At 47.7% G+C, this 24,017-nt stretch overlaps 2 protein-coding genes across 3 annotated transcripts in view; both read right to left on the reverse strand.

Annotated features, from left to right (window-relative positions):
• The window catches only part of LOC122920979 (dual specificity protein phosphatase 22-A-like), a 36,242-nt gene extending 22,782 nt beyond the window's left edge, over positions 1–13,460 (reverse strand). Inside the window, exons 1-3 of the mRNA XM_044270839.1 lie at positions 13,317–13,460; positions 11,032–11,065; positions 8,118–8,200 (exon numbers count right to left, since the gene is read on the reverse strand). Of these exons, the coding sequence (XP_044126774.1) occupies positions 8,118–8,200; positions 11,032–11,065; positions 13,317–13,337 (138 nt within the window). The 5' untranslated portion in view covers positions 13,338–13,460. The remainder of the gene's footprint in view (positions 1–8,117; positions 8,201–11,031; positions 11,066–13,316) is intronic.
• A 4,609-nt stretch (positions 13,461–18,069) lies between these two features.
• Positions 18,070–24,016, reverse strand: LOC122920538. Of its 2 annotated transcripts, none has more exons than XM_044270120.1 (5): positions 23,934–24,016; positions 21,516–21,589; positions 20,882–21,046; positions 20,623–20,754; positions 18,070–18,322 (listed from the first exon to the last, which is right to left on the reverse strand). In XM_044270120.1, the coding sequence occupies exons 2-5, from the start codon at positions 21,586–21,588 to the stop codon at positions 18,186–18,188; spliced, it is 507 nt and encodes a 168-aa protein (XP_044126055.1). In that variant the 5' UTR covers position 21,589; positions 23,934–24,016; the 3' UTR covers positions 18,070–18,185. The 2 variants fall into 2 exon arrangements, with proteins under 2 accessions (XP_044126055.1, XP_044126056.1); XM_044270121.1 differs by lacking the exon at positions 23,934–24,016 and adding an exon at positions 23,798–23,876.
• Position 24,017: the final 1 nt, after the last annotated feature.

Below are 24,017 nucleotides of genomic sequence, written 5' to 3' on the forward strand. Positions count from 1 at the left end.
ACTGTTATGGGGGGGGCTGTGGATGTCACTGTTATGGGGGGGCTGTGGATGTCACTGTTATGGGGGGGCTGTGGATGTAACTGTTATGGGGGGGGCTGTGGATGTCACTGTTATGGGGGCGCTGTGGATGTCACTGTTATGGGGGGACTGTGGATGTCACTGTTATGGGGGGGCTGTGGATGTCACTGTTATGGGGGGGCTGTGGATGTCACTGTTATGGGGGCACTGTGGATGTCACTGTTATGGGGGGGCTCCGGATGTCACTGTTATGGGGGGGCAGTGGTTGTCACTGTTATGGGGGGCTGTGGATGTCACTGTTATGGGGGCGCTGTGGATGTCACTGTTATGGGGGGCTGTGGAGGCTGTGGATGTCACTGTTATGGGGGGGCTGTGGATGTCATTGTTATGGGGGGGCTGTGGATGTCACTGTTATAGGGGCGCTGTGGATGTCACTGTTATAGGGGCGCTGTGGATGTCACTGTTATGGGGGCGCTGTGGATGTCACTGTTATAGGGGGGCTGTGGATGTCACTGTTATGGGGGGCTGTGGATATCACTGTTATGGGGGGCACTGTGGATGTCACTGTTATGGGGGCGCTGTGGATATCACTTATGGGGGGGCTGTGGATGTCACTGTTATGAGGGCACTGTGGATGTCACTGTTATGGGGGCACTGTGGATGTCACTGTTATGGGGGCGCTGTGGATGTCAGTGTTATGGGGGCGCTGTGGATGTCACTGTTATGGGGGGGCTGTGGATGTCACTGTTATGGGGGGACTGTGGATGTCACTGTTATGGGGGCGCTGTGGATGTCACTGTTATGGGGGTGCTGTGGATGTCACTGTTATGGGGGCGCTGTGGATGTCACTGTTATGGGGGCGCTGTGGATGTCACTGTTATGGGGGCGCTGTGGATGTCACTGTTATGGGGGCGCTGTGGATGTCACTGTTATGGGGGCGCTGTGGATGTCACTGTTATGGGGGCGCTGTGGATGTCACTGTTATGGGGGCACTGTGGATGTCACTGTTATGGGGGCGCTGTGGATGTCACTGTTATGGGGGCGCTGTGGATGTCACTGTTATGGGGGCGCTGTGGATGTCACTGTTATGGGGGGCTGTGGATGTCACTGTTATGGGGGGGGCTGTGGATGTCACTGTTATGGGGGCGCTGTAGGTAACTCGCTTATGGATGGTATCTCATTCAGCTGTAGTTTTGCATTGTTCTGGTTTTCCTTCCTTACAGTTTTCAATAGCTCTGCTTGCAGTTGCTGAATATGAATCTATCCTAGCCATGTGGTAATCACCCAGGAGCCAAGCATATTATAAGACACAGTTCTGACACACTGTAACGAGCCCTGCCCCTGTGTGTCCATCACAATTCAGTGCTCGTGTGGCGCTGCTCATGCGTTTCATTACTGCACAGGGGATTGCTGCAGAAGTATTAATAACCTGCCCCGAGCTGCCGCATCTTACATCATGCCCCCGGTGTGTGGCAGGAGAAATAGGAACAGGAAGGGGTGGCTGGTTGAGTAACACATCGAGCAGAGATTGAGGGCAGGGACCGCAGAGTCGTGGTCGTGAGGATGAGACGCAGCATCCTCTCCAGATGTCTCTGCTTCTCCCAGAGACAGGAGGGAAGGAAACAGCTGCAGAGGCTGAGAGCAGAGGAGATGCTCTGGGAAGGACCGCAGGACACTGACCCCAATCACAAGTAACTGAGCTCCCCAAAATAATCGTCCTACAGCTGTCCCCCAAATACAGCAGCAGGTATTTGGGGGGACACCTGAGGGATGTTCAAGGAGAGCAGACATTCCTGATAGTCACTGCCACCCAACCATTCATCTCTGGATCTAGTTAGATGGAACAGCTTAAAGGGGACGTCCTATTTCACATCCTCCTTGATTAGGGGCACGTTTTGTGGGACGTTTAGCAGGAGAGGAGAATGGCTACACTGAGTGCTCGTCTCAATGAGAACTGGGTGATACTCCCTTTCTCCTGCGGGGGCGCTGCAGGGACGCTGCTCAGCTACACATGATCACTGGGGTCCCAGCAGTAGAATATCCTGTGCTCAGCCCTTAAAATGGTGATTTCTTCATATAACATCTTTCCATTGAAATAATCCTCATCAGTCGCACCATCAAGAAATCAAAGATCGGCGACTGACAGGATATGACCCTGCGCCGCCTGCTCCATGACACTTGTGTCTGAACGTCTCTATGCTTCTGCCTATAGTTCTTATCTGCAGCCTGTGCCGGATCTTCTCCATTGAAATCATATTCTATGTCTGTTATTGCAGAGGATTACTGCCCCGTAGTGGCTGGAAAGCACTCTGCAGTAATACCGCCTTCTAGTGTCCTGAAAACACTCTGCAGTAATATTGTACTGTAATACTATCTAGTGTACAAAAAACACTCTGCAGTAATATTGTACTGTAATACTATCTAGTGTACAAAAAACACTCTGCAGTAATATTGTACTGTAATACTATCTAGTGTACAAAAAACACTCTGCAGTAATATTGTACTGTAATACTATCTAGTGTACAAAAAACACTGCAGTAATATTGTACTGTAATACTATCTAGTGTACAAAAAACACTCTGCAGTAATATTGTGCTGTAATACCGCCCTCTAGTGTCCTGAAAACACTCTGCAGTAATATTGTGCTGTAATACCGCCCTCTAGTGTCCAAAAAACACTCTGCAGTAATATTGTGCAATAATACCGCCCTCTAGTGTCCAGAAAACACTGCAATAATATTGTAATACAGCCCTCTAGTGTCCTGAAAGCACTCTGCAGTAATATTGTACTGTAATACCACCCTCTAGTGTCCAAAAAACACTCTGCAGTAATATTGTGCAGTAATACTGCTCTCTAGTGTCCTGAAAGCACTCTTCAGTAATATTGTGCTGTAATTCCACCCTCTAGTGTCCTGAAAGCACTCTGCAGTAATATTGTACTGCAATACCTCCCTCTAGAGTCCTGTAAACAGTCTGAAGTTATATTGTACTGTAATGCCGCTCTCTAGTGTCCAGAAAAGACTCTGCAGTAATATTGTGCTGTAATACTGCCCTCTAGTGTCCAGATAACACTCTGCAGTAATATTGTGCAGTAATACCGCCCTCTAGTGTCCAGATAACACTCTGCAGTAATATTGTGCTGTAATACCATCCTCTAGTGTCCGAAAAACACTCTGCAGTAATATTATCGTTAATTTCTAACAATAATTTGTTTTCCCTTAGTCCTAACAGCAGCACAGTTGGGGTATTACTGCCCCTGTGGACAATTAGGACAGGTGGAACTTTTATTAACTAAATCTAAATAAAGTGATAATTAACCAAATAGGCCCTTATAAAGGCCTCCCCAAACACACACACCGTGCGAAATGTTAAGTAATAAACAAACAAAAAATTAGAGGGAGGGATATACGTGTGCTGCTGTTAGGACTAAGGGAAAACAAATTATTGTTAGAAATTAACGATTCCCTTACGTCCCAACAGCAGCACAACTGGGGACTTAGCAAGAAGAGAACCTATAAGGGAGGGTCCTCCAGCTGAACTGAATTCAAGACCGACCTGCCAAAGGCGGTGTGTTCTGAACTCCTTAATGGCTTACAAATGTAGAGTGGGAACTCCCCGAGGCCGCAGCACAAATGTGCTCCAAAGGTACTGGGCTCCTCTCAGCCGCAGAGGCAGCTACCGCTCGGGTAGACTGAGTGTGGACAAAAGCCGGGGGCGCCAATTCCTGAGCGACAAAAGCTTCTCTGACGGCTTCTTTGATCCAACGGCTTAATGTCGGTTTAGAAGTTTTAAGACCTTTGTTCTCTCCGGCAAAAAGAATGAAAAAATTCTCAGATCTTCGAAAGTCTTTAGTTCTTTCTAGGTATATTCTCATACTTCTGGCAACGTCTAGGGTCTGTAGGACCTCCTCTTCTTCCGACACTGGAGATGTATAAAAAAACAGGTAAAGAAATTACCTGGTTTAAATTGCAGAAAGAAGGTACATTAGGAACAAAGGTTGGGAGAAACCGCAGGAGGACTCTATCCGGTAAGAATAGAGCACATGGCGCCACAGCAGCCAAGGCCTGCAATTCTCCGATTCTCTTTGCTGAAGAAATGGCCAGCAAAAAACAGGTTTTCCAAGACAAGAATTTTAAATCCACACTCTGAAGGGGCTCAAAGGGGGGAGAGCATAACCCACTGAGCACGACTGACAGATCCCACTGAGGTATAGGGATCAGGATCCTAGGTTGCAGTCTTTTGGCTCCTTTAAGGAACCTTTTGATTAGAGAGTCCTTAGAAAAAGGCTTGCCCAAAACTGCAGACAAAGCTGAGGTATGTAGGAACTGGAGAATGGAAGAAAGAGGGGGATCCAATGAGGACACCACATTTAGGGCACACCACTGCAGAAAAATCCTTCAGATTTTGGAATAGGCTTTGTTGGTAGATACCGATCTGTAATGAGATAAAGTTCTCAAGAAGAAGGGGGTGATCAACCTCCAGGCTGTCAGGTTGAGACTCTTCAAGTCTAGGCAGATGTACTAGGTCCTACCTCAGGGGAAGCTTCAAATATTGCCCCTGGCTCATGTGTCTGAGCTAGTTGAACCAAGACCTCTTCGGCCAGAAGGGTATTATGGCAATCACTGAGGTCTGTTCTTGCATGGGTTTCATCAATACTGTTGGTATCATGGAAACTGGAGGGAATACATAGGCCAGCCTGAACCTTCATGGAATGGACAGAGCATCCACCGCCCAAGGATTGTCCTCCTTGTATAGGAAGCAGAATCTGTCCACCTTGGTGTTGAACTTTGTCGCCATAAGATTGATCTCTGGCATTCCTCACCGTTGTGTAATCTGATGGAAGACTTCTTGGTTTAGGGACCACTCGTCTGGTACCTGAAGATCCGCCACCACATTAAGAGTTCCTCTGATGTGAACTGCGGCCAGGTGGGTAAGGTTCTTCTCTGCCCAAGACAGGATCAATCCCACTTCCTGGAGCAGAGGTTGAGATCTCGTTCCTCCCTGTCTGTTTATGTAGAATACTGTCATCATATTGTCTGAGCGAACTATCACTTGCCCTGGACTTGTGTATAGAGCTGAGGACATGGGTTGCTAGATGGCCGCTAGCACATCTGCAGTATCCAGTCCCCATAGCTCTGTGTGCTTTTATTGTGTAAAAAAACACTTCTGACTGAAGAGGGCACAAGTGTGCTAGTGCCCAAGGGACTGCCTCTGTAGTTGCTGACATGTGGCCCAACAACTTCATCAAGGTTCTGATGGAAACCACACGGGGGACCATTAGAAACACTGCAGCTCTGATTACCTTCTGGCGTCTCTACGGAGTGAGGAAGAGAGTCATCCGAGAGGAGTCTATTATGAACCCCAAGAATCTTCTTGATGTTGCCGGTATCATTTTGGATTTTTCCCAATTTATTATCCAGCCTAAATGCTGGAGAAAAGTAAGAGCCCCATGAAGATGGTTCTGCAATATATCTAGAGAGTCGGCTTTTAGTAGCTAGTGGTCTATATAAGGAATAATCTCTAAACCCTCTAGCCTCAAGGCTGCCACTATAGGGACCATAACCTTTGTGAAGAGATTCCAAAAGGCAGGACAGCAAAATTAAAATGTCTGACAGTGCCCCTGAGAGAGACAACAATCCGTAGGTATCTTCTGTGATCCCAATGAAGAGGTACATGACGATAAGCATCTTTGAGGTCTATGGTGACCATGAGGTCCCCTGGTTGCAGAGCTTCTATGACCGAGCAAATGGTCTCCATTCTGAACCGCTTTTGGGTTATAAAACGGTTCAGGTAACGAAGATCTATTATTATTCGCCAGCTCCCGTCCGGTTTGGGTACAAGAAACATGGGGGAATACACCCCTGATCCTTTCTCTGCAGAGGGCACCTCCTCTAGCGCTTCCTTTTGTAGGCAAAGAAGGATGGATTGTTCTAAGTACGCCTGTTTTACAGGAGAGAGGAGTGAGGTCCTCACGAACATTGAAGAAGGAGGAGCTGAAAAACGTATTCTGTACCCTTCTCTTATAACTTGAAGGACCCACTGGTCCGAAATTCTGTGTTCCCAATTTTTTGGGAAATGGCGGAGACGTCCGCCTATAGCAGTGAGCAAGCCGGGGGGAATAAGAGGGTCTACAATATGATCTGCTGGAGGAGTAAAGATGGCGTCAAAGGCTCGACTTCTTTTCCTTAGGGTCCTGGGTGCGAGGATTTCCTCTGCCGCGAGAGCTTTGTCATCTACGGGATCTATGGTAGGGTTGGGATCTGGATCCCCTAAATTGCCTACCTCTCTCCCTCTAGAGGATTGCTGAGGGAGACACATTCCTTTTTTTATCAGAGAGTCCCTCCATAATCCTATCTAGCTCAGACCCAAATAGTCTCCCTGGTTCGTAAGGGAGGCCACAGAGATTGTACTTAGAGGCATTGTCTGCCTTCCAGGGTCTGAGCCAGAGGGGTCTTCTACTGGCCACAGAAAGAGCCATCGACTTTGAAGCCAACCTAAGCTGTTGAGAAACTGCCTCACTCAAGAAATCAGCTCCCAAAAGAGCAGACCTGAACTGAGAACTGATATCAGTTCTAGCCACACCAGAGTCTACATCTGTTTGAATTTCCAGGAGCTTCTTCCTGAGAAAGTTAGCAACCTCTGAAGATGCAACTGCAACTGAGGCGGAGGCCGCAAAATAGCTTCTTCTTAAAGTGCATTCCACTCTTCTATCCAGTGGATCTTGGAGATTAGAACCATCTTCAGAGGGAACCACAGTGTGTCTTGACAGCTTGGATATGGCTAAATCCACCTTGGGAGGAGGACCCCATTGGTCCAGTTGACTTTGGACTAGGGGGTATAAGGTTCTGAACCCTTTACCGGTCCCTTCTCTGGATGCTTCCATTTAGTTATCATCAAACATTTGAGCTTCCACTTTAAAGGCCGCAGGCCCCCTAGAGGTGGATGTAGAAGCTTCGCCGTGATCAACATCCTGGTCCCTTGACCAGATGGATCTCAATAGTCGCTCAACCTTTTCCACCGGGAATATCTGGGTGGTAGAGTCCTCATCTTCACTATCTGAAGCCGAGGAATGGGCTTCATCAACAATCATCAGGTCTTCTCCAAAAGACAAAGATTTCCTAGGAGAACTATGTCTAGGTCTTTTCTGGGTTAATGCGTCAGTTATGGACTTGCCCACAAATTCTTTTACCCAAGTTATCATGTCCAGAGAATGGGGCACAGGATCTGGAGGGGGGGGGGGGGGCGACAACTCTGACATTTGTTATAGATATAGTCGTCAGGCAGCAAGGCGCCACAGCCCAGACATGACAGGTGCCTGCGTTTGGAAGAGGCCTTCCGTCCTGAAGAGGGCACCTTCCCTGAACCCGGAGAAGACATTAGAAACAAATCAGAAAAAAACTACTGAAGAAAATAGCGGATAGCAGCAGCAGCCGATGCGGCTGGAGGATTAGCAGGTAGCGTCAGCTAGGAGTGTTTCTCAGAAGCGTCAGCACAGTATCGTGCGTGAGCACAACCGTGTCAGCACTAAGGCATCAGCAACTCTCAGAACAAGGAGTGAACTGAGGGACAACTGAAGGAGAATGAGCTTCTGAAATAGTAGAGAGGGGGGGAGAAGACAATCTTCTTCCGCCTCACTCTGACATCAGAGAACCTTACTCCACAGAGTAAAAAGGAGAAAAGAAAAAACTCTGCAGGGGAAGATACACTGAGTGTAATAGAGGTAGATAAGATGGTGAACTCCAGGGGTCAGGGATGATAGGAGTGATGATACACTGTGTGTAATAGAGATAGATAAGAAGGTGAACTCCTGGGGTCAGGGATGATGGGAGTGATACACTGTGTGAGTTAGGTAGATTAGATTGTGAGCTGTTAGGGTCAAGAATGATGGGAGTAATACACTGTGTGTGAGATAGGAAGAATAGATTGTGAGCTCCTGGGGTTGGGGATGATGGGAGGAATACATTTAGAATGCAATTAGAATGTGTACTCCTGAATAGAGGAATAATGGGAGTGATCACAGCTTGTGTATGGTTGGGCACAATTTAAACTGCAGGAAATACAAATAAAATGCCGCCATTGCGGATGGCGGCGAATACTCACCGGCAGGAGGGGCTTGGCGTTGTTGTGGACAGACACGATGTGTGTGACCCCGTGTCTGCTCAGAGACGCCTTGTCCTCGGCATCTAGAATGAGAAATGACCCAGATAAGATAAAGCAGCGCAGTGATCACTTCACAAGAGAAAACCCACCTAATGGTGCCCAGTGCACTCCATCTATACAGAGTGCTCTGTTTGGCATGGTATATGTTTCCAATGGAGGGCACTATATATACTGTATATATGCCCATCATTGGGGTGGAGTTATTATTGGAGGGCACTATATATACTGTATATATGCCCATCATTGGGGTGGAGTTGTTATTGGAGGGCACTATATATACTGTATATATGCCCATCATTGGGGTGGAGTTGTTATTGGAGGGCACTATATATACTGTATATACACCCATCATTGGGGTGGAGTTGTTATTGGGGGGCACTATATATACTGTATATACGCCCATTATTGGGGTGGAGTTGTTATTGGAGGGCACTATATACAGTCATGTGAAAAAATTAGGACACCCTTTGAAAGCATGTGGTTTTTTGTAACATTTTTAATAAATGGTTATTTCATCTCCGTTTCAACAATACAGAGAGATTAAAGTAATCCGACTAAACAAAGAAAACTGAAGAAAAGTCTTTTCAAGATCTTCTGTAAATGTCATTCTACAAAAATGCCTATTCTAACTGAGGAAAAAGATAGGACACCCTTGCCCCTAATAGCGAGTGTTACCTCCTTTGGCTGAAATAACTGCAGTGAGACGGTTCTTGTAGCCATCTACCAGTCTTCGACATCGGTCTGAGGAAATTTTACCCCACTCCTCAATGCAGAACTTTTTCAGCTGTGAGATGTTTGAGGGGTTTCTTGCACGTACAGCCCTTTTCAAGTCACCCCACAGCATCTCAATGGGATTCAAATCTGGACTTTGACTTGGCCATTCCAGGACTCTCCATTTCTTCTTTTTCAGCCAATCTTTGGTTGATTTACTAGTATGTTTTGGGTCATTGTCATGTTGCATGGTCCAGTTCCGCTTCAGCTTTAATTTTCTAACTGATGGTCTCACATGTTCTTCAAGCACCTTCTGATACACAGTAGAATTCATCGTGGATTCTATGATGGTGAGCTGACCAGGTCCTGCTGCAGCAAAGCAGCCCCAAACCATGACACTTCCACCTCCATGCTTCACAGTTGGTATGAGGTTCTTTTCTTGGAATGCTGTGTTTGGTTTACGCCAAACATGTCCTCTGCTGTTGTGTCCAAATAATTCAATTTTGGACTCATCTGTCCAAAGAACATTATTCCAGAAGTCCTGGTCTTTGTCAACTTTATCTCTGGCAAATGTCAGTCTGGCCTCGATGTTTCTCTTGGAAAGCAAAGGTTTCCTCCTTGCACACCTCCCATGCAAGTTAAACTTGTACAGTCTCTTTCTGATTGTAGAGGCATGTACTTCTACATCAACAGTAGCCAGAGCCTGCTGTAGTTCTCGAGATGACACTTTAGGGTTTTTGGAGACCTCTTTTAGCATCTTGCGGTCTGCTCTTGGGGTGAACTTGCTGGGGCGACCAGTCCTGGGCATGTTGGCAGTTGTTTTGAAAGCCCTCCACTTGTAGACTATCTTCCGGACAGTGGAATGGCTGATTTCAAAATCTTTTGAGATCTTTTTAAATCCCTTCCCAGACTCATAGGCTGCTACAATCTTTTTTCTGAAGTCCTCTGACAGCTCTTTTGCTCTCACCATGGTGCTCACTCTCACTTCAACAGTCAGGAGCACACCAAACTAAATGTCTGAGGTTTAAATAGGGCAAGCCTCATTCAACATGCAGAGTAACGATCTACTAATTATGTGCACCTGGTGTGATATACCTGTGTGAGATCTGAGCCAATTTAAGAGGGAATACATGTGAGGGTGTCCTATCTTTTTCCTCAGTTAGAATAGGCATTTTTGTAGAATGACATTTACAGAAGATCTTGAAAAGACTTTTCTTCAGTTTTCTTTGTTTAGTTGGATTACTTTAATCTCTCTGTATTGTTGAAACGGAGATGAAATAACCTTTTATTAAAAATGTTACAAAAAACCACATGCTTTCAAAGGGTGTCCTAATTTTTTCACATGACTGTATACTGTATATATGCCCATCATTGGGGTGGAGTGGTTATTGGAGGGCACTATATATACGCCCATCATTGGGGTGGAGTTGTTATGGGAGGGCACTATATATACTGTATATACGCCCATCATTGGGGTGGAGTTGTTATTGGAGGGCACTATATATACTGTATATATGCCCATCATTGGGGTGGAGTTGTTATTGGAGGGCACTATATATACGCCCATCATTGGGGTGGAGTTGTTATTGGAGGGCACTATATATACTGTATATACGCCCATCATTGGGGTGGAGTTGTTATTGGAGGGCACTATATATACTGTATATACGCCCATCATTGGGGTGGAGTTGTTATGGGAGGGCACTATATATATACTGTATATATGCCCATCATTGGGGTGGAGTTGTTATTGGAGGGCACTATATATACTGTATATATGCCCATCATTGGGGTGGAGTTGTTATTGGAGGGCACTATATATACTGTATATACGCCCATCATTGGGGTGGAGTTGTTATTGGAGGGCACTATATATACTGTATATACGCCCATCATTGGGGTGGAGTTGTTATGGGAGGGCACTATATATACTGTATATACGCCCATCATTGGGGTGGAGTTATTATTGGAGGGCACTATATATACTGTATATATGCCCATCATTGGGGTGGAGTTATTATTGGAGGGCACTATATATACTGTATATATGCCCATCATTGGGGTGGAGTTTACACGGCTGTGACAGCTCCAGGTATATTGGACCCGGGAGGTGTTTTAGTTCTCACTTTTGGGTCATACTCACCCCGTATGTTCCCCAGATATAACCCGTCCAGGATCTGCAAGACACAAAGGTTACACTGATTCCAGATTAAAGGGCTTTCCTGGGACGTTCAGCTGAGGTAGTGGGGGTCCGACCAGAGGGAACCCCACCACACAGCAGAATGAAGGAGCCCCATCATTGTACAGCACAATGTCATTCACAAGAGCGCAGCCGTACTGAGCACTGCAGCTCAGTCCATTCATGTGAACAGACCCCAAACTGATGGCTGAACCTAGTGCTCCGCCATCAAGTGCACTGACACCCATTACACATGTATTCAGGGTGAGAGACACCCAGTGTATATAGAGCTCTGTCTGATCACTATGGCAGCGCTGACAACACCTGGACCACCCAGACCGTGATAGATGTCCCATGTCCACACACAGCGCACGCTTAATCCGTGTGGGGGCGACGCTCTTGACTTTACTGAGGCTATTTTTATGTCTTGTTTATCTGAGGAAGAAGCTATTAATAATGCTCCAGAGCTGAGATTCACCCGGACCCATTACACAACATATTCCAATATCATTTTGTCTCTTAAAGGGGCCTAACAGCTGTAATGTGTTCATTTACCTCAATGTCAGGCATTCCACAGATATAATGTCCCTAAATAATGAAGTCTCCAGGTCCAAATAATCCTGTACTGATCCTGAGTTACATCCTGTATTATACTCCAGAGCTGCACTCACTATTCTGCTGGTGCAGTCACTGTGTACATACATTACTTACCCTGTAAGGATCCTGAGTTACATCCTGTATTATACTCCAGAGCTGCACTCACTATTCTGCTGGTGCAGTCACTGTGTACATACATTACTTATCCTGTACTGATCCTGAGTTACATCCTGTATTATACTCCAGAGCTGCACTCACTATTCTGCTGGTGCAGTCACTGTGTACATACATTACTTCTCCTGTATTATACTCCAGAGCTGCACTCACTATTCTGCTGGTGCAGCCACTGTGTACATACATTACTTATCCTGAACTGATCCTCAGTTACATCCTGTATTATACTCCAGAGCTGCACTCACTATTCTGCTGGTGCAGTCACTGTGTACATACATTACTTATCCTGTACTGATCCTGAGTTACATCCTGTATTATACTCCAGAGCTGCACTCACTATTCTGCTGGTGCAGTCACTGTGTACATACATTACTTATCCTGTACTGATCCTGAGTTACATCCTGTATTATACTCCAGAGCTGCACTCACTATTCTGCTGGTGCAGTCACTGTGCACATACATTACTTACCCTGTACTGACCCTGAGTTACATCCAGTATTATACTCCAGAGCTGCACTCACTATTCTGCTGGTGCAGTCACTGTGTACATACATTACTTATCCTGTACTGATCCTGAGTTACATCCTGTATTATACTCCAGAGCTGCACTCACTATTCTGCTGGTGCAGTCACTGTGTACATACATTACTTCTCCTGTATTATACTCCAGAGCTGCACTCACTATTCTGCTGGTGCAGCCACTGTGTACATACATTACTGATCCTGTACTGATCCTGAGATACATCCTGTATTATACTCCAGAGCTGCACTCACTATTCTGCTGGTGCAGTCACTGTGTACATACATTACTTATCCTGTACTGATCCTGAGTTACATCCTGTATTATACTCCAGAGCTGCACTCACTATTCTGCTGATGCAGTCACTGTGTACATACATTACTTATCCTGTACTGATCCTGAGTTACATCCTGTATAATACTCCAGAGCTGCACTCACTATTCTGCTGGTGCAGTCACTGTGTACATACATTACTTACCCTGTACTGATCCTGAGTTACATCCTGTATTATACTCCAGAGCTGCACTCACTATTCTGCTGGTGCAGTCACTGTGTACATACATTACTGATCCTGTATTCCTTACTCTGCTTCCTATGTCTGGTATGTATACAGTGGAGCTTGCCGCCCTCTAGTGGACGTGTCCTGTATACACAGCTGCTCCATCCTTCCATGTGACTCAGCTCCTGCAGACAGCACAGGCACCTGTAATACACGAGCGCCGTCCCAGACGTACTACATGCAGTCATCCATCCAGTTCAGAGAATGGTCTGAGAGCTGAGCCTATGCTGATACACTGCTGCAAACTTTCATCCTCTAGATATTAACATATATTTCCATTCACTGACAGCAAGCAGAATTCTTGACAATGTCCTGGTTGTAAATTAGTAAGCTGCAGAACTTTTCGTTCATCTCATATAAACACAGTTGAGTCTCTCTGTAGCCCCTCCACCCCAGTACCTGGCTCATTCCTCCACCCATGGCTCTCAGAAGACGCCGGCTGCCAGAATCGGCAAGTAATCACAGAACGCGGGGCGCCCGGAGGGATCACGGGGTACAGAGGACTAGGAGTATTATGGGTCAGGAGGGGGCGATGACGATGCAGAGTAACACTGTTGTCACAAACAGCACAGGACTGGTCACCAGGACTGAGGCATCAGGTTACGCTCCCAGCCAATGTGAAGTGACAGGAGGAGGGACTGAGGACAGGCAGCTGGGTGACAGGCGCAGCCGCTCATCACCGCTCTCTCCACTATCATTTGTACAGACATCATCGGCACTCGCTGTCCCCAGGAGCTCACAATCTAAGGTCCCATCAGTTTATAAGGAATATATCGCACGTCACGTGACAGAAGTGCACAGAAAGGAACGGCGGTCAGGCTAACCCCCGCCCGCTGTGGTGAAGAGTCCGGAAAAGGGGGCGAGGACTTTATGGTGCATGAGGGTGCAATGGCAGGAGTTTGGTTCCCCTTGTGCCAGTATTCTGCTGGAAAAAGTCGCAAATTTTGTCACACGTGACAAACATTCTGTGACTTTCTGCCACGTTTGAAAAGTAGGAGGGCGTGGCTAGCTATGTAAATTAGGTGTTCCGCAGATCCATCTACGTTTTTCAGTCAAAACCTCCGTCCAGTGGGGGATCATCCTCCTGCACTTTGGCGGCATAACCCAGTTTTGCGGCTTTTTAAATGCCACTGTGACTTGTATTTTCGGGTATTGAAATCTGTCATAGGGTCTCAATACCGGAGAAAAACGCTTCCGTTTTGTCCTCATTCCTTGTCAATGGGGACAAAATGTAACTGAACAAAACGGAATGCACCAAAATGCATTGCGTTCCGTTTGGTTGCATTCCCATACGGGAGAGAAAACCGCAGCAACCAAAACGGATCCGGCATGATCCACAATGCAAGTCAATGGGGACGGACCCGTTTAACTCTGACACAATAGAAAACGGATCCGTGTTGCCTGTTACAGATAACACAACCGGATCCGTTCATAACGGGTGCAGACGGTTGTATGATCAGTAACGGAAGCGTTTTTTGCTGAACCCTGCCGGATCCGGTAAAAACGCAGGTGTGAAAGTAGCCTAAATTGCGTCACAGCTGCTGTTTTTACGCCCCGCCAGTTTCTAAAAAGGGAACATTGTGAGGGCGGGACCACAACGCGGTTATCACCTGGCGTGAATGGTGCGGACGAGGCGCCTGGCATAGCACACGCCGGCCTTGATAAATCACAGGGCGCCTTCACACACTGGAGATTTTGTTGCAGAATTTTCTGTGACTGGAATTCCGTTCCATTCATTTAAATAAGGAGGCGCAAGCACGCGGATTCTGCAAGCCTCATTGCGGCGAATAGAACGGATTTTCAGTTGCCGCGATTTCTGTAACAAAATCTTCCGCGTGTGAAGACTTAAAGGGGTTGTCCTGGTTCAGAGCTGAACCCGGACATACCCTTATTTTCACCCCGGCAGCCCCCCTGAGCCTGGCATCGGAGCATCTCATGCTCCGATGCGCTCCCGTGCCCTGTCCTAGATCGCGCAGGGCACAGGCTCTTGTGTTTTCAATAACACACTGCTGGGCGGTAACTTCCGCCCAGCGGTGTGTTCGGTGACGTCACCGGCTCTGAGGGGCGGGCTTTAGCTCTGCCCTAGCCGTTTTACTGGCTAGGGCAGAGCCAAATCCCGCCCATCAGTGCCAGTGACGTAACCGGGCTTCCTGTCAGCCCCATAGAGAGCCCGGTACGTCACCGGAACTCAGAAAAATGCCTTTGCCCTGTGCAATTTAGCGCAGGGCAAAGGAGAGCATCGGAGCATGAACTGCTCCGATGCTCATGTCAGGGGGGCTGCCGGGGTGAAAATGGAGGGATGTCCAGGTTCAGGTCTGAACCCAGACAACTCCTTTAAAGATGAGACATGATAAATATTCCTTTCATTCCATTTTTCCGCGGTTGAGATCAGGTAGGGGGCGCCGCAGGCCAAGGGGCAGGTGGGGAAAGAAATCCAAGTAGTGTTGAGCGAAGCGAGCGTCAGATGCTTCATCCGAAGTCGCTTCGTTTAAACCTTCAGAATAATACTGTACGGAGATCCGTCTCCGTACAGTTTAGGCTACTTTCACACTAGCGTTCAGAACGGATCCGTCTGCATTATATTAGCTAAAAAAAGCTAAGTGTGAAAATAGCCTCGGACGGATCCGTCCAGACTTTCAATGTAAAGTCAATGGGGGACGGATCCGCCTGAAGATTGAGCCACAGGGTGACATCTTCAAACGGATCCGTCCCCATTGACTTACATTGTAAGTCTGGACGGATCCGCACGGCCAGGCGGACACCCGAACGCTGCAAGCAGCGTTCAGCTGTCCGTGCGGAGGCGAGCGGAGTGGAGGCTGAACGCCGCCAGACTGATGCAGTCTGAGCGGATCCGCTCCATTCAGACTGCATCAGGGCTGGACGGAGGCGTTCGGGTCCGCTCGTGAGCTCCTTCAAACGGAGCTCACGAGCGGACCAGCGAACGCTAGTGTGAAAGCAGCCTAAGAATGTATGGGCTCCGATGAGACGAAGTTAGGCTACGTTCACACTGGCGTTTGGGCTTTCCGTTTCTGAGATCCGTTCAGGGCTCAGCGGTCCAAAACGGATCAGTTTTGCCCTAATGCATTCTGAATGGAAAAGGATCCGCTCAGAATGCCTGTTTGCCTCCGATCCGTCTCCATTCCCCTCTGGAGGCTGCCTGCAGCATTTTTCTGTCTATCCTGGGATGCGGAGCGAGAAAACGGATCCGTCCCCATTGATTTATATTGTGTGTTAGGACGAATCAGTTTTCATTGACACGATAGAAAATGGATCCATCTCCCATTGACTTTCATTGCTATAGAAGACATAATACTGCGGTTGTATTATGGTAACGGAAGCGTTTTTGCAGATCCATGACGGATCTGCAAAAAACACTACAGTGAAAGTAGCCTTATTCGCGAAGTTGCGCGTGACTCCATTGAATAACTTCGGTAATTGATTTTTAAAGTGGAAAACCACTTTAAAACTTGAAACCACACTCGGCTTCAGTTCCGAACGGAAGGGGTTTTCCACTTTAAAAATCAATTACCGAAGTTATTCAACGAAGTCATGCAGAGCCCATACATTCTAATACCGTACAGAGTCGGATCTCCGTACGGTATTATTCTGAAGTTTCGAACGAAGCAACTTTGGATGAAGCACCTGAAGCGCGCTTTGCTTAACACCAATCACCCTCCTGACCGGTGAGACTCCTGGGCATCTGCAGGGCACTCCGGCCGGTGAGGTTTATACCCCTCTAGAACACATTTGGTTGCTTCGGAAGCCCCAGTGTTTCACCACCTACACCGTCAGATTATTCTATTCTGGATCTTATTTCATTTTTGCTGTGTTGGATTTTCTCCATCCCCGGTGACCCTCACCACGGCAGGAGACATTTACTCAGGGTCACCTTTTTGGACGTTCTCCTCATATGGCAGGGAGCTGTACCCGCCCTGTCTCCTTCATACAGCAACCTAAATCATTCACTTTGCATCTCCTCCCGTTCTTACCTCACTATAAGCAGAGTGGAATTTGATTGCTGGGGAAAGTCGCTGTGTCCGCACATCCCATTATGGGGAGGAGACAGCAGGTAACGCCATTCTTCACGCAATCCATTCCAGCTGGAGAACCGACGGACCTGCACCTGGAGAGTGTGGTGCGGATCCAGATTTCCAACAGAAAAATAAAATCAGTTAATGAAGAATCCACCCCATGCAGATGCCGAACCGGGGAGATCACGGCTCTACTAACCGATCTAAACCGCACCTGCGACTGTCTCTGCGCACGCACCGTCTCATAAGGAGCTGTTTAATCAAATAATCAGGAAATATTTGCCTATTTTATACGCAGCCCAAGTTTCGGAAGAACCTTTGAACGCCAGCGTAAATTTCGATGCAGAAGGGCACCGACTGTTGCTCGTCATTTCCCCTACTATACAGCTTGGTTACACTGCCCTGGTTTTTTATGAACGTGGCCCTCATCATTAAAATACACAGCGCCACTCCAGGGCTCTAAAACACGTGGCCCAAGGCAGGTATCTGCGGCCCTCGAGCAGTCCCTTTACACAGACGATGACCTGTCAGACGAGCGTTTCTATAACCACTCGTTCCTGATGATCTGCCAGTGTAAGAGGTGCCAATAATCACCCGATAAACGAGCAATCGGCGCCAGTCACTTCTACGTGCTAAAACACAGATCTAGAATATTCGTACCAAGAAAAAAAATTCATTTAAATGTATCTGCGCCATACACAAGCGTGAACGCATCTTAAGGGCTTATTCTGACAAACGTATGGCCACCGTGCTGCAGACCCACTGACTTGAAAGGGTCCATGATCTGCAAAATACAGCAAAAGAATGCACATGTCCCACCTTACAGACCAGAAAGCCCATGGAAGGGCTTCGGATCCGAAAAATATAGGACACATCCTATCTTTTGCCGTATCTTGCGGATCGCGGACCCACTTAAGTTCAGAGTTCACACAGCAGGTGCCCATGTTCTGTGCACCACTGTTTGAGGTCCTCAACATGGGCATGACCGCCACACAGTCGTGTGAATGGGGCCTGTTATATAATGTAGGAGGAGGAAGATACAGCCTCTACGTAGCTCATCAGACGGGGGATACACGACCCACATTCCTTCACTCTCAGGGTGGAATAAATGACGGGAGGAGTCAAGTAAACGGCATTTTATTATCAGACAAGCAGAGACTTTCCAGTAGCGATGAGGTATTTGTGTGAATGGACCACAGCAAGATACAGGAACCAGCAGAGCGGGCGCGGCGGCAGCTTACTTCTTCCACTCGCCCTTTTCATAGTCCCATTTGGAGGAGAAGCCTTCGATGGGGTTGATCCTCATGTCCAGCATCCTCTTGGTCTGCATGGCGATCCAGTCATCCGACAGAGTGTGAGGAATTTCACCGAACACTACGAGAGGGAGAGACGTTAATGCAGGCGAGACGGCGGCGCCACCACCACAGCACCCAGGGCCCACCCGCAACGCTGGGCGGCTCTTATTCTCTGTCCTTTATTTTTCTGTTCTTGCAGCCATTTGAGGCCTTGTTTTTTTGTGGCCGATTTGAATTCTTAATGACACGGTTTTGGGGTACAAATAACTTACATTACCTTTTTCATGGGGGTAATGGGGGAAAAAAAAAAAAAAAAAAGCAGTCCCTCCATTGTTTTTCCGCACTTTTTATTTCGCCGTTAACTGTGCGCCATAGCTAGCCTGTTACCATTTTAGGGTTCGGTATGATAATGGCAATACCAAATGTGTAGCTTTTTGTGTTTCCTACTTTAGCACAATCATTGCTCATATCTCAGCGAAACCGCGCTCTGTAACATCACGTTGCATTAAACCGGAGGGGTGCCGCAGATCTGGATGCGCTGACCCTGCGGCACCCACAGGTCCCTTTCCTATTACAGGACCCACCTCTTAAGGTAATGCAGTGCTGCTCTACCGCGATTCTTTTGATGCCTCATTATGTCGCCAGAACCCGTTCAGTTCTACACTGTTGTAGGCGTATGTGGCTTTTTTTTTTATTTTTATTTGCACGAGGTGCGACATGGTTTTCATTGGTACCACTTTTTGGGGAACAGGGTGAATAGGAAAAACTATATTAAATATCTTTTGCATTTTTACCTTCTTCACGGGGCGTTATCTTTATCATACGGCTTTCAACAAACAGGAAATCATTTGTCTGTGGATTTTTAAACACTTTTACAAAATAAAAATCAGCTTATGGAATTATTTATTTTTTTTACCTAAACTTTATTAACCTTTATTTTTTCTTCACTAGTGAACATTGCCTTTATAATGCAGTGGCACAGCTTGTATACCAGTGACAGGCAGTCTATTACACAGTGTCTAATAGACATACAGCCATGGTAGACCCCCAGAGACCCTGCAGACCACAGCATCAAGTGAGTTACGTGGCTGGCCCCAGAGTTACCTCTGATCCTGGCCATTACAGCAGGAGCCCAGCACCAGTCAGAGCCGGGCCCCTGAGGGGATGGAGGCTTGTTCAGGTCCTGATGCCTGCACCAGGATTACTTCACTGGCCTCTGCTGCGGCACACGTGACCCTGTCTGGAAGTTCACACACCGTGGGGCCTGAAGGAGCCAGACTGGAACAACGAGGAGCAGGCATTTATGTACAGTGATGTCCTGGCCATAAAGCTGGACAACCCCTTTAAGAGCGAGACCTGAAATCTTATGTCATTTGACTAGAAGTTGCCGTGTAGCCCCTATTACACTGGAGAGGCGGACATCAGGGATGATGAAACCCCTCCGCGTGCATCATGGCGCCAATGGGATGTTATGGCCACAGTAGGGCTCTAGACCTTACAGGGGGGCGGGTGCCAGCCTGGACGACAAAGAGGATGCCAGGCTCAGGTTATTCTGCAGCAGCCATAATGGAGCACGTCCGGTCTCTTCCTAACCGGGTTTGACAATAAAGGGAGATTCTATAAAAAGAATCTGCGGCATTAGGATCCTACAAGTCGCGTATTTCAGGCCTCGCAGGGGATGATGCAGACCAGATGTCTCCACTGTAAACGTCTCCTATTCCAGCTTCATCACCATGTAAGGTCTGGGCGATTACAGCAATGCCTTAAATATGTGATGTCATTAGAAGGGGTGTGGTTATTAGGATGGAGGCGGGGCTTAAGTAGAACTCAGATTCTCAGGAGATCCTAATCCTGTAGTGACCTGCACATGTTTAACCCTTCCGGGGCAGCAGCTACAGTAGAGTGTGGAAAATCAGCTTGCCATCAGACTTGGGGCTCATGCCCACCAATGTAAGGGCTCCGTGCTGCCGTCCTCAAGGCACTACTTTTTTGCGGTGCAGATGCACGGCCAGAAACACCATGGAAGCACACCGCACCGCTTCTCCCGGATTGCAGACCCATTGAAATGAATGGGTCTGTGATCCGGCTGCACACGGCCGGTGCCCCGTGTATTGCGGGCCGCAATACGGCCACAGGCAGCACATGGTCGTGTGCATGAGCCCTTAGGATGATCAGAAATTCTGCAGTGTAATGCTACCTTCAGTGGTGCAACCCCCCCCCCCCCAACGTGGCATACAAAAGGTTACTATGAGGTCTGAAGTGTGAAGAGGACCATGTACAGCTCTTTAATACGGAACTCCCTGCAGGTCCACGGGATGATTTATGATGGCGGCCTGTGTCTGCCACCTGAGAGTCATCACCCACTTCTGCCTCCCTTACCATATTTCCTCTGCCACGTGAGAATGATGGCAGTGAGGCCGATGCAGATGAGTGTGCCACCGATGACAGTCTTCCACTCGCTTGATCCCCGGTTCATATCAGCGTATGTCAGGTCAAACTTGATGCGGTACACTAGAGGAGAACAAGGCGGCAATCTTAATGCAGCCAAAAACTGCGCCATTCCTGCCCATGTGTCCAGTCTAATCTCATTAACCATTAAACCCAGTCACGTGACGCCATCATGGCCGCAGCCACTCACATTGCACCTTCTCCTGTGCGCTCAGAGATGCCCACGCTCCCTTCTCTTTTTCCTTCAGAGCCTTCAGGTCGGGGGTGAGGTTTTCCTGGTAGGGGATGTCCGGCAGGGGGAAGGAGCGGTAGTCATGGTATTTGGGGAGGGTGTACTCAGGGACGGCAATGGTGGCTGTGAATACAAGAAACAGCAATGTAAATCCCAGCACGACTTACCAGCCTGAACCTACCCTACACAGGACGACTGCGGCCAAGACAACACCCGCTTTTATCACTGAATCTTCTAGTCTTGAGAAATTAACGTTCTTCACACTGTTCTGGATTACAGGACGCTGCCGTATCTGACGCTGCAGTCACCTACACTGAGCTTCAGGACTGTGACGTCTCACTGTTCTCCGACCTCTTACCACTCATGGCCGGTGACATCTTATGACCTTCAGTGACCTACTGGTCAGTTTGACAGCTGGATCTCCAACCAGAACAGCACACGGCCCACTGCATTTAACCCCTACATAGCCTGGCCAATGGACCACAGCAAAAGAGGCGCAACCTCTGTCCTGAGGCACTGCAGACCTGTGGCCACCCTCCTGCTTCCTGTCACAGCAGCACTTCCTACCAGACAGCTGACAGACGGTACCTACCATGACCCTGCAGGGAAGCAGAGGTAGACAGCGCCCTCCTCCCAACCAAGCCAAGCACTCGTGAAGACAGCATTCTGCAGGAGAGGAGGCAATTATTACACACGGGACGGAAGCATTAGCCGACACTGAACTATTATAATGATATTACAGATACAGGACTCTAACTCCCATCATCAGGATGGAAAAGGGGTTGTCAGAGGAAATAGGAGGAGCAAAGGTGCAAAGTGTCCTGGACCTGCCCTCGGTGCACTATTCATCTGCATATTGGATTAAAAGCATTCTTTGCTCCAAAGCGGTGGATCGTCATCGGTGTCATTAACGTCAGCTGATCTGGCAGCGTGCCCAGTGCCGCAGAACTCAGACGCCCCCTAATAAGGACAATCCACAGGCACCACGGCAGGTTTGACCCCTCACACCCACCGTTAAAGGGACACTCATATTAATAACCTATATGTGAACATTCAATGTAATTTGTTTTTATAAATAAAGGGCGGACGGTTTCTGGATACGATTTTCTGAGATCGCTCCGTGTTTTCTACATCCTCCAACGTCCTCTTTGCTTAGACATTTAGCACAGCAGGCAGTCTCCATTAACCCTCGGTCAGACAATCACTGGGACCAGAGAGCCCCCTGTAGTAGGTGTGTATAAGGGTACTTTCACACTAGAGTTTTTTTTTACTTTTCCGGCATAGAGTTCCGTCCTAGGGGCTCAATACGGGAAACGAACGGATCAGTTTTATCCTACTGCATTCTGAATGGAGAGAAATCCGTTCAGGACATCTTCAGTTCAGTCACTGAATGGCGTTTTGGACGGAGGAAATACCGCAGCATGCTGCAGTATTATCTCCAACCAAAATTTCGGATCCGGCAATAATTTACATTGAAATGCATTAAAAATACCGCAATTCTGGATCTGTCCTGAATGCGCAGACCGGTAAAAATAAAAATAAAATTAGATTATATATCTAATCCGTTTCTCCGGATGACATCTGGAGAGACGGATCCGTTTTTGCAACGAATTTGTAAGACGGATCCGTCTACAAATGCTGGCCATTTGCATGCAGATTGCCGGATCACTCTGCCGCAAGTGTGAAAGCAGCCTAACAATAGAGCAGTCATACTGTTATCCTAATTCTACACCTACTATTACTGAAGAGGATTACCCTTCAAATGACATCTTCCCCTCACAGCAGCAGTAAACTGACAATGGATAACCTATCTGTATCAGTTTCATCTTTCTGTGCCGATTGCTACAGGGGGGCACGATTTTGCACTTAAAGGAGTATTCCGATAATATAAAGTTATCCCCTATACACAGGAGAAGTGAACACTATTAGATTAATGGGGTACTACTGCAGGGACCCCCCAATCATGAGAGCAAAGGCCCATTATATAACTGGAAGACCCCTCTAAGTCTCTTTTGCATAGCACTGCTGAAAAAAATTAAACATATTTTCTAAGAATAATAATAAAATAAAAAACCCAGTCTGAAGAGTCCCTTTAAGGTCACCCAGTCAGGAAGGTCACAGTGCCTTTCACGGCTCGTGAGACCCTCAGAGGTTTAGACAGGACCAGAGGGTCTCCCGATTATTACAAGACATCGATACGGTGACTTCCCCTTTAAGGCGGTGTGCAGACTCTATGGGGCTGGATGCCTCTCTACGAACCCATCCTGTGCCCCCAACTACGTAAACTGGGGGTATTCACAGCTCCTGGGCGCCGCCGTAACACGAAGGAGACAGACTGGACACGATCACCTAATCAATAATTATCCAATGAAGAATAACCGGATCTGAGGCCAAAACATGCATCTCAACAGAGAACTACAACTCCCAGCAGAACTACACGTATGTGTATACTGGGGGTATTCACCGCTCCTGGGCGCCGCTGTAACGAAGGTGACAGACTGGACACGATCACCTAATCAATAATTATCCAATGAAGAATAACCGGATCTGAGGCCAAAACATGCATCTCAACAGAGAACTACAACTCCCAGCAGAACTACACGTATGTGTATACTGGGGGTATTCACCGCTCCTGGGCGCCGCTGTTATACGAAGGTGACAGACTGGACACGATCACCTAATCAATAATTATCCAATGAAGAATAACCGGATCTGAGGCCAAAACGTGCATCTCCACAGAGAACTACAACTCCCATCAGAACTACACGTATGTGTATGCTGGGGGTGGTGGCAGCTCACCAGCCATGTGATGATAACCCCCAGCATTGTGGACACCGCTATAATATATGGGCCTGATACAGATGCACGTATTACCGGGCAGTTATAGGGAGATGTCACCCGTGCAGACAGACTGTGGGGTGTACGGGGGTCACACCCAGCTCCCCGGGTACACACACAGGACACCCCCGGGCTCGCCCTGCCCGCCCCGGAGCCGTCAGCCAGCGCTCACCTCACCAGCGGCCGCCTGCCAAGAACAGAGAGAGGACACCGGAACCAGCGAGAGGACGATTGTGGAAAGAGAGGAGGCCCCGCC

Source organism: Bufo gargarizans, chromosome 10 (genome assembly GCF_014858855.1).
Source record: "Bufo gargarizans isolate SCDJY-AF-19 chromosome 10, ASM1485885v1, whole genome shotgun sequence".
In the NCBI taxonomy this organism is placed as follows: domain Eukaryota; kingdom Metazoa; phylum Chordata; class Amphibia; order Anura; family Bufonidae; genus Bufo; species Bufo gargarizans.